The 14,312-nt window shown below is 53.0% G+C and overlaps 1 protein-coding gene across 1 annotated transcript; it reads right to left on the reverse strand.

The window, feature by feature from the left end:
* Positions 1 to 8,662: 8,662 nt before the first annotated feature.
* Positions 8,663 to 10,858, reverse strand: FUT2 (fucosyltransferase 2). The gene is made up of 2 exons (XM_044911361.1): positions 10,850 to 10,858; positions 8,663 to 9,776 (listed from the first exon to the last, which is right to left on the reverse strand). The coding sequence occupies exons 1-2, from the start codon at positions 10,856 to 10,858 to the stop codon at positions 8,721 to 8,723; spliced, it is 1,065 nt and encodes a 354-aa protein (XP_044767296.1). The 3' UTR covers positions 8,663 to 8,720.
* Positions 10,859 to 14,312: the final 3,454 nt, after the last annotated feature.

The raw sequence follows: 14,312 nt of genomic DNA on the forward strand, positions 1-14,312 counted from the left end.
CAGGGGCAAACAAGCTGCTTGCTGCTTCCTTCAGAGACCTCATGGATGTCTTTGTTCCCACCTTATCCCCTCCCATGCCACCAACTAGATGGGAGTCTGGAAGGTGGTCTGTGTTTTTTTGGGTACAGGAGAGGGGGTAGGGAAGAGTCAGGAGGGAGAATAGGGAGCCAGACCCTTGGCTTCCGGTTGGAAGTGAGAGTATCAGAAGCGTCATGTCTGAGGTCAGATTCTCTTGGAAGCAGAACCCGAGACAAGATTCGTGTGCCCATGATTTATTAAAGAAATGCTCCGAGGAGAAACCAAAAAGGAGCGGAGGAAACCAAACAGTGAAGGGGAAGAAGACTATCAAGAGTATGGCTTCAGGTGAAGTCCCAACCTCTGCGTGATCCCATGGGGAGCTCTGGAGGATAAATTAAGTTGCAGGGTCTTTCTTACCCTGAGGCAAAAGGAGCTAGGCTTTTTTGGGGGGGGGGAGCTAGGCTTTTGAGGCAGAGGGAGATCCCTATTTGGGTTTCTTATTACTGAATATCAAGCCACCCCCAAACTTAGAGTCTTAAAATAATAACTATTTATGATCACTCCCAGTTTCATGGGTTGACTGGCTCAGCAAGGCAATTCTTTGGCATCATATGACTAGGGCTGCAGTCATCGTAGGGTCCAAGTGGGCTGGACCATCCAAGATGGCTCAGACATGTCTGGCGCCTTGGCAGGAATGGCTAGTATGTTGGAGCCAGCCGGGCTGTGGTCTCTCCGGCAGGGTAACCGGACTCCCTACACAGTAGCTCAGGGTCCCCCAAAGCGAGCATTACTGCAGCAGGAAGCAGAAGTTGCCAGTCTCATAAAGACCAAGCTTGGAACTGGCCCAGGGTCACTTGCACTATGCTCCATTGGTTAATGCAAGTCGGGCTGGCAGAAGATGGGAGGGGGCTACAAAGATGTAGGAATCTTGGAGGCATGGTCATTGGGGACCATATATGGAGACTCTGCTACACCCCTCTTGTCAGTCATGAAGAGAGGGCGGGACATAGACTGCGGGCACCTTGAGCCCCAGGGCAGTCCTGGGAAGAAGGTCACAGAGGAAGCCCATAAGCAGCAGAATCTTGTAAAATATAGGTTTTATTATTATTCAGGTGTGGGGAAGCCGATATATCAGAATGACCGCAATTGAAAAGATCCTTTACTGGGGCGCCTGGGTGGCTCAGTCGGTTTGGTGGCTGACTCTTGATCTCAGCTCAGGTCTCAGTCTCAGGGTCGTGAGTTCAAGCTCCACACTGGGCTCCACACTGGACGTGGAGCCTACTTAAAAACAAAAAAACAAAAAAGATAGTTTGTTATTCTCACAGATCCCCAAAGAAGGGGGTGTGCCAAGCCATGCACGGCCACCTGGGGAAGTGCCAAGGTAGTCAGGAGGCAGGGGGGGGAGAGGGGAGCCCTGAGCAAAAGTCTTTGCTGTGGTTTCTCAGTGAGGGAACAGGGGAGGCAGGGTAAGCTGGCTTAAGATTGTCTAGTATGAATGATTTCACCTGGCTCTGGGGTGTAGGGACCATCCCTAGTTGTCTGGAACGAGGTCCTGCGGTGATAAGGCCGAGGAATCATGGCCCGGAGGAGTATACAAGCTCATAAAGGAAATGGTTGGGGGTCTGGGCTCTGGATTGGTTGGTTTGCATATGCAAAGCATGCTCCTGGGTGAGTCCTTTATTATCTCTGGGAATTTGCTAGCCCTGGGAGGGAGGGGCAGTCCCTCCAGATGTCAAAGCACCAGAAAGACGGGAAATAAAAAGCCATAATGAACGCGGAGAGCACACAGAAGATGGAGAGTGGGGGGGCCTGAGTGCAGAGAGCCGGGAAGAGGGATCTAGATCTATCTGAGGGGACCTGGGTGGGCCATCCACAGTATCCACTACAGGTGGAAAAGGACAGCAGTTCAGTGACGTGCGACAGTACCCAGAGCCAGTGACTGCCCCTCGTTTGGGGCTGTCCGTTTGCTCATGGGTCCAGTGAGGATGAGGTGTTCACTGAGCCCTACAGCCCAGTGAGGATGAGATGTTCACTGAGACTTCCCATGAGCTGGACCTGCCGTGGGAGACATGCTGACAAATAATCACCCTTATGAGCTGCGAATCCACGATTGTAGTTCCTCCATGGGCATTAGAGAGTCATGAGAGAACAGGTAAGGGAGGGAGAGATCTCTACCATGAGGCAAAGGCAGTCTTTGGAGTCTTCTGACCAGTCAGGGAGGTGTCGGATGGATGCTTTAAATCAGATTCATGAGTCCATAGCCTGTGCCCTCGGAGTTGAAAAAACAGAGCCTCAGTCTCTGCTCTGGTGAAGCTCAGACATTTGCACAGAGAGAGTACCAGTGCAGGGTGATAAGGATTTTCACGGCAGAGGGGCCATGACTCCTAGAAAGTACCAGAAGCCATGGGGATTGTGTAGGGCAGTCAGAGGAACAGCCTGAGGAACCTTGTGAGGTCAGGGCTGCTGGAACAAAAGGTGGTGGTGTGGCTGCCCCAGATTTTGGGGCTGGACGCGGGTGGCGGTTGGGGCCTGCAGGCACCTTTCGGTCAGGCTGAAAATTGGGGGTAAAGGGGCGCCATCAGCCCTGGAAAGATCAGGAAGGGGTGTGGTGGTGCTTCTGTCTGTCTCATCTTGGCCCAACTCTGAGCTTGTGACCCTCTGTCCCCATGTCTCCTGTGTCCAGGGGAGGGCAGCTCCAGAGGGAGTCGGGCTGAGGGGTGGCGGCTAAGGAATTCTCTGGTAGGTGGAGATTTGAAAGACAGGCACAGGCTTGGGTAGAGCGTGCATGTTTGAACCCAGCAATAGAGAGAAGGACTTGGGCCCTACACTCCCCACCACCTGTCACCCAACCCTTCTCCACACATCCCAGTTGCTCCCTCCTGTCCCCCAGGGAGAGGGCCGCACCGCCCCCAAAGGCTGGACCAAAGGGGGACACAGGAAGACGGGGAGTACCATGTTGCCATCCCATGAGCTCAGTAGACACATGAGAAAGACCACGAATACATTAAACAAATGACCAAAATTATCAATTTTCTTTTTTTTTTTTAAGATTGTATTTATTTACTTGAGAGAGAGAGAGAGCGTAGAGGGAGAGGGAGAAGCAGACTCCCCACTGAGCAGGGATCCTGATGTGGGGCTCGATCCCAGGACCCCGGGATCATGACCTGAGCCCAAAGCAGACATTTAACTGAGCCACCCAGGTGCCCCTATCAATTTGACTTATAGACATAATCTCCAGAAGGTTGCATTGAGTAGACTGGAGAATATACTCGTTTTTCTTTCTCCTCCTCCCCCACCCCTCCCCGTTTCTCTGGCCCGCCCTGTCTCTTTCTCCCTCCCTTCTCTGTCTATGTCTATGTTACCACATACCCTGCTCAGTGTGGGGAGTCTGCTTCTCCCTCTCCCTCTGCTGCTCTCCCTGCTTGTGCTCTCTCAAATAAATAAAATCTAAAAAAAAAAAAAAAAAAAAAAGGACACAGTCATATTGGATTAGGATCCACCCTAATGATCTTATCTTGACTACATTTTCAAAAACCCTACTTCCAAATAAGTTGCATTCACAGATCCTGGGGGTCAGGACTTCAACATAATCCCTTTTGGGAGACACAATTCAGTTCATAACATGTGCCACTCTAAGCAGATGAACCAGCCTCAAGTTCTTTATGAAATATTACTGCCCTCTCCTAGTTCAGGCCCCTGCTGGCTTGTAATATAAAGCAATGTATGTTTAAGATCATAAATATCTGAAGCATATGGACCAGATTAGCTTTACTCTGTCTGCAATTGATTAAAAAAAAAATCTGGAGAATGGGGATGGTATGATGTCATAGAGGGTGCAAGATACAGAATAGGAGGCAGATGATACTGCTGTGTTCGCAGGACCCCAAATAAAACTCTATACTAGGTTATGAATCAGGTGTCTTGTGAGCCTGCAGTTAAGAGACAGGAATCAGTGTGAGCTCTCTAGGAAGATGTTCATTTTATTAATTGTTCTATGGTTACTGTTTTTTGGGGGGTTGTGTATTGGTTAAGAAACTGGGCACCTGGCTGGCTCAGCTGGTAGAGCGTGGGACTCTTGATTTGGTGGTCGTGAGTTTGAGCCCCACGTTGGGTGTAGAGGTTACTTTATTATTATTTTTTTAATATTTTATTTATCTATTTATTTGAGAGCGAACAAGCAAGGCTAGTGGTAGGCAGGGGGAGAGGGAGAAGCAGGCTCTCCGCTGAGCAGGGAGTCTGATGCCAAGCTCAATCCCAGGACCCTGGGATCATGACCTGAGCCGAAGGCAGATGCCCAACCAACTGAGCCACCCAGGCGCCCCTAGAAGTTACTTTAAAAAAATAAAATGGAAATCCCCCTGAAGGGGGAATCATTAAAAAAAAAGAAAGAAAGAAAGAAACCTTTGTCCACCTCAAGGTCATGAAGCTTTTCTCCCATGTTTTATTCTAGAAGCTTTATGCTTTTTTTTTTTTATAGATTTTATTTATTTTTTTGACAGAGAGACACAGCGAGAGAGGGAACACAAGCAGGCGGAGTGGGAGAGGGAGAGAGAGAAGCAGGCTTCCCGTTGAGCAGGGAGCCCGATGCGGGGCTCGATCCCAGGACACTGGGATCATGACCTGAGCCGAAGGCAGACGCTTAACGGCTGAGCCACCCAGGTGCCCCTAGAAGCTTTATGCTTTTAGCTTTCACATTTTGGTCTGTGATCCATCTTGAATTAATGTTTGTGAACCGGAGGAGGAAGGAGTCAAGTTCACCTTTTCTATGTGGATATTGGATTGCTTCCATTGATTGAAAAGCTCTTTTGTCCTTCACCTGAACTGTGTTGATGCCTTTGTCATAAATCAAGTGACCATATGTATGTGGTCTATTTCTGGACTCTTTGTTGGATTCCATTTGTCTTTTATGCTGGTACAACTTTGTCAAGGTAACTTTAGCTTTATGGTGAATATTGAAATCTGGTAATCTCTCTGGTCTCTTTACCTCGCTTCGGCCATGACTTCACTGGTCCACCATCGTGGCTTGCTGATAGTGAAAATCAGTCAGATTCATTCTTCAAGGCATATGTTCAATATAGTCTTTACATCATAGCTTTCTTGGCATTGTGATACAGAATTACACACACACACACACACACACACACCTTTTTTTTTTTTTTAAGTAGGCTTCAACTCATGACCCCAAGATCAAGAGTTGCACGCTCTACCAGCTGAGCCAGTCAGGCGTCCCCTAGTTTATTTTGAAAGAGACTTTTGTAGGTGTCTAGGCAAAGATGGTGGTGACTTGGATAGAGTGGTGATGGTAGAGGAAGGAAAGAAGGTCCAATTCAAGATATATTTTGAAGGTAAAGCCAACAGAACTTGCAGGTAGATGGGATGTGAAAGGAAGAATCTAGAGTAAGTTGAGTTTTTGGTCGAAGTGAATGCATAATGCCATTTACTGAGATGGGGATGGGCAGGGGAAGATTTGGGTGGTTGGAATTGAGGGGAGATGTTGTCATGGCCATCTTTGGAAATGACCACCAACCGTGATGTTGTTTTAATTTAGCACCATGTAAAATGTGCCCCCCTGCAATACATTGAAAACGTACATCAAAAGAGAGAATGCCAAATTTATATGCAAAATAATTAAGGATTTATTTTTTTATTTTTATTTTTATTTTATTTTTATTTTTTTTTAAGATTTTATTTATTTATTTGAGAGAGAGAATGAGAGAGAGAGAGAGCATGAGAGGGGGAGGGTCAGAGGGAGAAGCGGACTCCCTGCCGAGCAGGGAGCCCGATGCGGGACTCGATCCCGGGACTCCAGGATCATGACCTGAGCCGAAGGCAGTCGCTTAACCAACTGAGCCACCCAGGCGCCCTATTTATTTATTTTTAAATAGCAAAACCTGGTCCGGCAACCATCACCCATCCCAGCTGTATAAAATCACACTGGGGGCACCTGGCTGGCTCAGCGGGTAGAGAGTGTGATTCTTGCTCTCAGGGTTGTGAATTCAAGCTCCATGGAGCCTACTTAAAAAAAAAAATAAATAAATCTAAAATCAGACTGGAAATTTGAATGAGTTAAATAGTTATTGAGGAAGAGACCTATTAGCATACTAAGTACTGTGGCACCCATTCCATGGGCACTAAGCCAAAAGAAAGGGACTCCAAGAGAATCATCTGGAGAGACTGTGGGGGCCTGCAAGATGTGAGGTGGTCATTAGAGCACAAATATTCTGGGGTATGTGGATGGGTTGTTCTTGACACTGGGTGTGACCACTTGACTTGCTTCAGCCACTGAAACGCGAGTGGCAAACTTTTTTTCCCCATATACTCAATTTTGGAGCATCTTCCCGATCCTTATGTTCTTTTTTAAATTTTTATTTATTTAAATTTTGTTTATTTTTAAAAAGATTTAATTTATTATTTATTTGAGAGAGAGAGAGCATAGAGGGAGAAGGAGAAGCAGAATCCCCACCAAGCAGAGAGCCCGACATGGGGCTTGATCCCAAGACCTTAAGATCACGACCTGAGCCAAAGGCAGCCGCTTAACCAACTGAGACACCCAGGCGTCCCCCCAATCCTTATATTCTTTTATTACCTTCTTTTCAGACCAACTCCCTTACAAACATAGTGGCCATGTTTGTATTATGTGACCTCTCCGCATGGCCTCAGGTAATTGGCCCATGGTGAATGCTTGACTCAAACATCACTCTGATTGAGGCATCAAGATTGTCTCTTTCAAGATTGTGAAACTGGCAGAGAAACACTAGGAGTCTCTGTTGAGCACTTGAAATGAGACCCCAGCACCACTTTTTGCTAGGACTGTTAGTTTGCTAGGACTGTTATAGTAGCCTTTTCCCTGGTCTCTGCCCCTCTCTTACCCCTACAGCCCTTCCTCTGCATAGCAGCCAGAGAAGTCCACACAGCAAATCAGATTGTGTTATTCCCCTAATTAAGACCCTCTGATGGCTTCCCCTTGGTCTTAGAATAAAACCCAAAGTCCTTGCCATGGTCCACAAGGCCTTTCACAGTCAACCCTGTTAACTTCTCTCCCACCTCTGACTCCATGTGTTCCAGCCACGCTGGCCTGGTTCCGCTCTCATGTATAACTAGATTCCCCCTGGCACAGGGCCTTTGCACGTGTGATCTCAAGTCAGGTGGGGACGTCCAAGTTTTGCCTAGGTTGTGCCAAAGTCATGAAAGTGTCTGCAAATATAGAGAATCATTGATTTAGTTTGTTTATCTCTGGCTGTATCACAGATGACCCCAAAACTTCACAGCATCAAACAATCTTATTGTTATGCTCACAGACTCTGTGAATCAGGAATGGAGATAGGGCTCCTCTCTGCAACATGTTGTCACGAACCTCAGCTGGATGCCTGGCTGACTTAAACGACATGTGGAATCATATCTGATGCCTACGCTGAACGACTTGAAGTTGACCTCAGCTAAGACTGCTGATTGGAGCACCTACCCGTGGCCCCGGAGTGGGGTTGGGCTTCCTCATAGCCTGGGGGCTGCCTCCATGATGCTGATGACTGAGGGGATGCTCCACCTGAACTCCACAAAACTGCAGCTGCATGAGGCCTCAGCCAACACTGCATGGAGCAGAGAGCCACCCAGCTGACCTACAGGATTGTGGGAAATAATAAATTGCTGTCATTTCAAGCCACTATGTTTTGTTAACACAACCTTTGCTGGTGGAGATCTTGTCTGTTAGGTGCACCACCACAGACATTTACAAAGAACAAATGGACTCTCTTCAAGTTCACTGAACTGTGCTGGTCTCTTGAGTTCTTACCAGTAATCATCCTAAGCCCTAGGAAGCCAGGGTTGCATAATTGGGGTGGGAGGTCTTAGATGCAACCAGCTACTAGCCAATAGGGCGGCGCTCTTGTAAAAGCTGGGGAAAAGGTCTCCTGTCCGGGCAGACTAATGAGAAAACAGTGAGCCCTCTGGGTGGACACAGTCCCAGGAACACATAGCTTGGAGAGTAGGTTGTTGACTCTCCTAGAGTCCCACCTGCCTCCTTGGCCAAATGCCTTTGTGTAGTGAACAACCCACACAATTCAGGGCTTCTCTGTTTTGTGTCACACCTTCTTCCTTGTTAAGAGCACCCATTTTCTTTCTGCAAGCCTCCACGTCTTTCAGAGGAGGCTGATCAACTCCCCAGCTGGAGGGGGCAAAGATTTATTGATCTGAAGCTAAGCCAATCCCAGGGTCTTATTCACCTTGCCCTATAATGGGTCATGTGGGCATGTGACACACTTCAAGTCAATGAGATATGCGGGGGTGGGAGGGGTGGTAGCAGTGGCTGGAGGGCTTTGGAATCTTTCTCTCACTCTTCAAAAGGGACCCAAGAACGAAGCTCTTTTTTGCTTTCTCATGAAGAGGTTGTCTGCATGTGACCCCCTGGCTATGTGGCAGCCCTTCTGGGACCATGAGGGAGCCAGTCTGAGAGGAGTTGATGGCAGTTAAACAAGATGGATGGAACCGGGGTCACCGATGACATTGCTGGGCTGCTGATTTAACTAACCCCAGAGATGCACCAACCTCTGGTCCTGTTGTATGAGACACATAAATAGGTTGTTTAAATAAGTCAGTGACTTCCGATGCAAGACGGAAGTGTCCTGGTACATGTAACGGTATGCTCCTCATGCCTTGGGAACTTGTCTTGGAGGCATGAAGGAGGAGGTGCCAAGGGACGCCTAACATCAGTGCTTGAGTAGCGGGGAGAGGTCTGCGTTGATCCCAATCCATTCCGGCAGGAAGGCTGCCTCTGGCTTAAAGACTTTGAGGAAGGGGGAGCCGGGCAGGGTGAAATTGGCCAGGTAGACGGTGTCCCCGCCCGCCAGGTAGGCGGCCCAGATCCCGAACGTGCCCACGGTGATGACGGTGTGGTTACACTGCGTGAGCAGCGCGAAGTCCTTGGAGGGGGAGTTCTCTATGCCATTGCCGGCGAACACCACGTCCCCCCGGGAGGCGTTGATGTTCTGCCGACACCAGGCCATGCCGTTGCTGGAGATCACGAAGACTGGGGAGCGGTAGCGGGCCCGGAACCAGTCCAGGGCCTGCTCTAGGTAGCCCCGGTCGGCGACCACGCCCTTCCACACCTGCGGCATGACACGCACGTAATCCCCCCGGCGCACGTGGACCCCCACGAAGGTGCTCGGCTGTCTCCCATTCACCTGCAGGCCCCGCAGAAACTTCTGGGCGTCCTCCCGCACGTGGTCGTGCAAGGTGAACTCCCGCAGGATCTCGTCTCGCAGGTGGTGGTAGAAGGTCCAGGAGCAGGGGTAGCCGGTGAGGCGCACGTACTCCCCCGGGATGTGGCGATAGCGCTCCTCCATCCAGTCGTTCAGGTGGTAGTTCCGCCACGGGACCCTGCTGGCCGTGGCGCCGTGCAGGACCGGGAGGCTGATTCGGAAGATGGGGGCCAGCGTGCTGTGCATCTCGGCCGGGATGAAGGCCGGCCGCCCGTTCATCTTGGCCAGGGCGTACAGGGTGGCGTACTCCCCCATCTGGTTCCCCAGGCGGCCTTTGGCGTTGATGGTGAACATGCCCCCCGGCGGCAGGTGTCTGGGGAGCAGGACCACGCGGCCTGGGTAGGCCCAGGGGGTGGGCACCAGGGCCAGGCGGTGATGGGAGTGGAAGACGGTGGACACCACCAAGAGGATGAAGAGGAAGTAGATGGTGGAGAAGGAAGGGCAAGTGGCCCGGAATCCCATGATGGCTGGGGGGAGGAGAGAGGACACAGTCAGGAGTGACAGCTAGGGGCACCTGAGTCTTGTTCACCCCCAAATCATTCGTTCCCGCACTCAACTCCTCCAAGCAAGGCTAGGGGCGTCCAGTGCGTCCTGACCCACTTTCTGCTCTCCCTCTACCTGCGGTTTCCCTGAGGCTGCAGCTCAGGAGTCTCGTGGGCAGAAGGAAGCACTGGGTGGCAGGATCCCCACTCCTCACGCTCTGCCTTCTGTCCCGCCCCCCGTCCAGATGCCCCATCTCTCCTTCTGCCAGCCCCCTTAAATGGCAGGGTTCTGTGGGCCTTGCCTCAGCTCTCCTCCTCCTCCAATATTCCAGGGCTCCTCCCTTTAGTAATCTGACCCTTTGGGAAATCTGAACACTCCCGGGCCCTCCTCAAATGTCTTGTTCAATGTGGGTCCCCGGCGAGGTCGACTGGCTCTTCCACAGGAGGGCTAGGTAGGACATTACCCTCCCTCCACTGGGGGGTCCAAGAAATGCCCTGCCCGCTGCTTTAGTTGCCAAAGAATGAGCCCCTCTTCTCCCTGGGCTGGTGACAGCTCTGTCCCAATCCTTATCACACTGCCGGCTCAGCTCTGGTCCTGCCTGGGGCCGGCCAGGTCCCAAAGCCAGAGCAGGTGAGCTGAGCAGGTACTGGAGCCTGGGCTACTGGGGAAGAAGCAGCCGCTCGGGACAAAGCTACCCACCGCCCAGGGACACCCCCATGGTGTGTGACCTGTGCGGTTGCCCACGGCCTGTACTCACAAGGACCTACGCTTTACTCAGCTGGCTCAGTCAGTAGAGCAGGCGGCTCTTGATCTCGGGGTTGTGAGTTTGAGCCGCATGTTGGGGACAGAGTTTACTTTTAAAAAATAAGGGGGGGGGGCTGCACTTGGCTTAATGCTCTGCTCTCACCAGCTAGAAATTATCAATACATCAGAATAAGACACCCCATGTTTTCATCTCGGGCTCTGCGAATCCGGCAGCCCGTCCTCTGCCACCCTCTGTCCTTGAGTATCAAGAGCTCCCTCTCCTGGCTTTTTGTCACCAAAGTCTCAGAAAAACAGCGCATCACGGCTGTAGCACTGGCCCCAGCACTTACTCGCCCCATCCGCGATTCCTTGCCGGCCACCTTCCTAAAGAGTGGTGGCCAACCCCCAGCTGAACTGAACTCTTTTGGGGACAAAATGTGGCCTGACGTGACCTGCGGCTACTTGGAGACCTGACTTAATGTGATGCCCGTGTGTTCTGCTGCAGAAACGATACCGTTCGATTATGGGGTGCTGCCCAGACCCCGCACCCCGCCACGGGGCCGACGCACACATTCTGAACCACATCTGGTCCAAAGAGGTTCAGGAATGAGACTGTGGGCCTGTCTTCGCTCATTTAGACCTCATGGTCTCCTGTGAGGAAGGCGCATTGTTAGGCTTATTTAACAGATGAGCCTGCTAAGGCCCAGAGAGGTTAAGAAATCTGCCTTAGGTCACACAGCTAGGAAAGAGGGAGCGCGTGGATTTGAACCCCAGGCACTGTGGCTCAGCAATCTGTGCTCTCCATTGCTGTCCTGGATTTTTCGAGGCTTCCTGAGGGAGAGCACTCAGATGCACACTCTCCGTCCAGTTATACGGGGAGTACGACTTGCCCTGACTCGTGGGGCCTCTGTTATTTCTGGGCCACCAAGGTAGGGATGAAAGATCTCTGAAAGCCCAGAGCTGAGGGTCCCACCCTGCTGAGCCACCACAGAGCTGTGCCCCAGGGAGGTCCTGCCTCCCCTCTGGGGCACTGTGAGGGTGAAAGTGCCCAATAGTTGAGGAACTCCTCCAAAAAAAAAAAAAGTCTCCTTCCCAACTTGGAGAATTCTTTCCTCTCAGCTCCGGCGGCTTCTGCCCTTCCCCCAACACCACCCCCCAAGGCAACTTCAGGGGTGCTAATCGCCTCAAGCAGCTCAGGCTGTGAAAAACAAATGAGGAAGAAAGCTTCCCTCCAGGTCAACATTAGCTTAAGAAACTTCTTGTCCCGGGGACAGGAGGAAAATAAAGCAAGACCTAAGCCTTCTCGAATTTTCTCTGGCCATTCCCTCTGCCCTGGTCACTCCTGCCTTGATGATGCCCGGGTGGCTTGCCCTCACCACTTTCAGGTCTCAGACCAAATGTCCCCTCCAGACCCCCGCCCCTGCCCCCACTTCCCTGCTTGCTTTTGCTCTGAAGCGCCTGTCGCCTTCTGGCTCTTCTCTCGAACAGAATTACTTATTACTTTTCTGTAGCGATCTCTCTGGATTGTAAACCTGACAAGGGTGGGGGGGGGTGTGTGTGTCGTGGACGAGTTTACCCTGTTGCTTACACTGCCTGTCCCCGGAACCGGTATGCCTCCTCAGATTTGGGGGTGTCTCCGCCCCCAACCCCTTTCTCTTGCAGCCAACTCCTCCCCACAGCCTAATTTGAAGTGCGATGTCCCTGTCCCGACTCCTGCCCAGGCTCGGCCCTCCACGGTGGTGCAGGGGGGTCCCCCAGAACCAGAATCACAGACTGTCCTGGCTGCGCCCTCCCGACCCCCAGGACAGGCTCCCGCCAGCAGGGGGGCCCCCAAATCCCCATCAGGGTCAGGTCCACGCAGCGCCTCAATAAGCACATGCAAAGCCCTCGGCTCCCGAGACCCTTGCTCTCCTCAGCGGGAGGGGGTGGAAAGCGTTATTTTTTCTAGTCAGAATCAGTGGGTCCGTAATGGTTGACAGCCACATTGGCATGAAAATTTCGTCACTGGTGTTGAGGCCTCGCAGCAAACTGGCCATGGGGACGTTGGCTTTGAGCTCTGTCCCTGTCTCCCTCAGGGTCCCTGCTCTCTCCCTCCAACGTGGGACGAGGGAGGCCCAGGGATTCTGCCTCCTCACTTCCTTCCCCACCGTCTTAGAAAGCCGCCCGATTCTTTGGGGTTCCCGGTGGCCGCCCAGATCCTTCCGAAAGGCAAGTGACTCACCTTAATGCTCAGTTTACCCACAGCTGACAGAAGGTCCAGAAGGGAGGGGGTCCCGCCGCCTGGCAGGTCAGCCCCTTCCCTTCCCGATGGACTGTACCACCACGTGGTGGGCTGAGCCCGGCCGGCCTACCGCCTGCCTGCCTGCTGTGGGGAGTCGGTGGGGCCGGGGTCTGAGTGTCAGTGCAGCGGGGACCCCAGACCCGGGAAGCCCGTGGGGCCGCTGTCCCATTCTACCTGCCTTGAGCCTCCTGGGCCAGCACGCTCGGGGCTGCCCAGTTCCAGGCCCCCCTGGGGCGACATCCCTCACGTCCCACACAGTCCTGGGTGGCATGGCTGGCTGGGGTCCCTGCGGGGAGAGCGTGGCTGTGGTTGGCGAGGGGACTGGGGCGGGGGTGGGGGTGGGGGGGGAGCGGTGGTGGTGTTGGATTCTGCGGGCTCTGCTCTGAGCTCCCGCCCAGAACCCCCACTAGCCTGAGGCCTGACAACAGCCACTCAGCGCTCACTCCTGAGAGCCCACGCCGCCGCCAAGCTCCTGCGGGAGGGAAGAACACGTGAGGAGCTAACTGCAGGGGACACGCTCTTCTTGGGTGCAGGTTTGGCCAACATTAGGGGCAAAGGGTGGGGTGCGTGCAAAAAAGCCAGGGAAGAGGAGCCTGGGTCCCAGATGGACCCCCTCACAGCCCAGGCATGGGGGCCTAACGATGGGTCTGGTGGGAGCACAGCTAGACTCTGCTCCTTAAAGGGGGGTGGGAGTGGGCTCTGGCTCCCAGAGGGGTAGGGGCTAAGGGCTGGACATCTGGGTTCCCAGATGGGCAGGGGCCGGCTTCTGGATCCTCCCTCCAGGAACACCGGGGGACTCGCGGCCTGGCTGTCCAAGGTGCTAAGGGCCAGAAAATGGTACCCCGTGAACCACCCAGGCAAGAAAGGAGAGGTAGGAGACGGGGGCTCGGTCCTTAACGAGGCTGGCGCTAAGGGACAGGGCAAATGCCCGGGGCCGCAAGTGCACAAAATGGCGCCAGGCTCATTGGGAGGGGCGGAGGGTGATGCCCAAAATCCGGGGCCCAGGGAGGTTGTCTCTGCACGCGGCAACCGCAGTGGGGACACTGAGGGCTGTGAAATCAGGCTGGGGGCGTTTGTGACCCCAGCTGCACCCCCAGATGCCTCACAGACTCCCAGCCGGGAGCAAGCCAGGGGCGTGGACAGTGGGGCCCAGAAAAGGCTCCAAGGCCCCCAAACCTGAGGAAGTTCCTCATTAGGGGCTGCCAGCCCTGGAAGGGGAAGATGGGGGGAGGAGGACTTTCAGCAGTAAGTCCTTCCTAGCCCCTGCCACCCCGGGGTCTGGACTTTAGGCCCCCCTCGGACACCCTGGCATCTGGCCCTGCCCTGCCCTACCTCTCTTTCTGCCCCCACCCTCGCCGGCACCTGCCACCCCCCACATCTGTTCCCCTTTCTAATCTGGGGACCTTAGGGTGGGTAGAGAATGTGGGGGTTCGGCTCTCCTGACCCTGAGGCCTAGGATGGCAGGCGGGAGTGGGGAGGGCTGAGATTACCAGAAAGTCTTCCGAAACTTAAGGACAGGGTCCTCCCACCCT

The sequence above is a fragment of the Neomonachus schauinslandi genome, chromosome 16, assembly GCF_002201575.2.
Source record: "Neomonachus schauinslandi chromosome 16, ASM220157v2, whole genome shotgun sequence".
Taxonomy (NCBI): domain Eukaryota; kingdom Metazoa; phylum Chordata; class Mammalia; order Carnivora; family Phocidae; genus Neomonachus; species Neomonachus schauinslandi.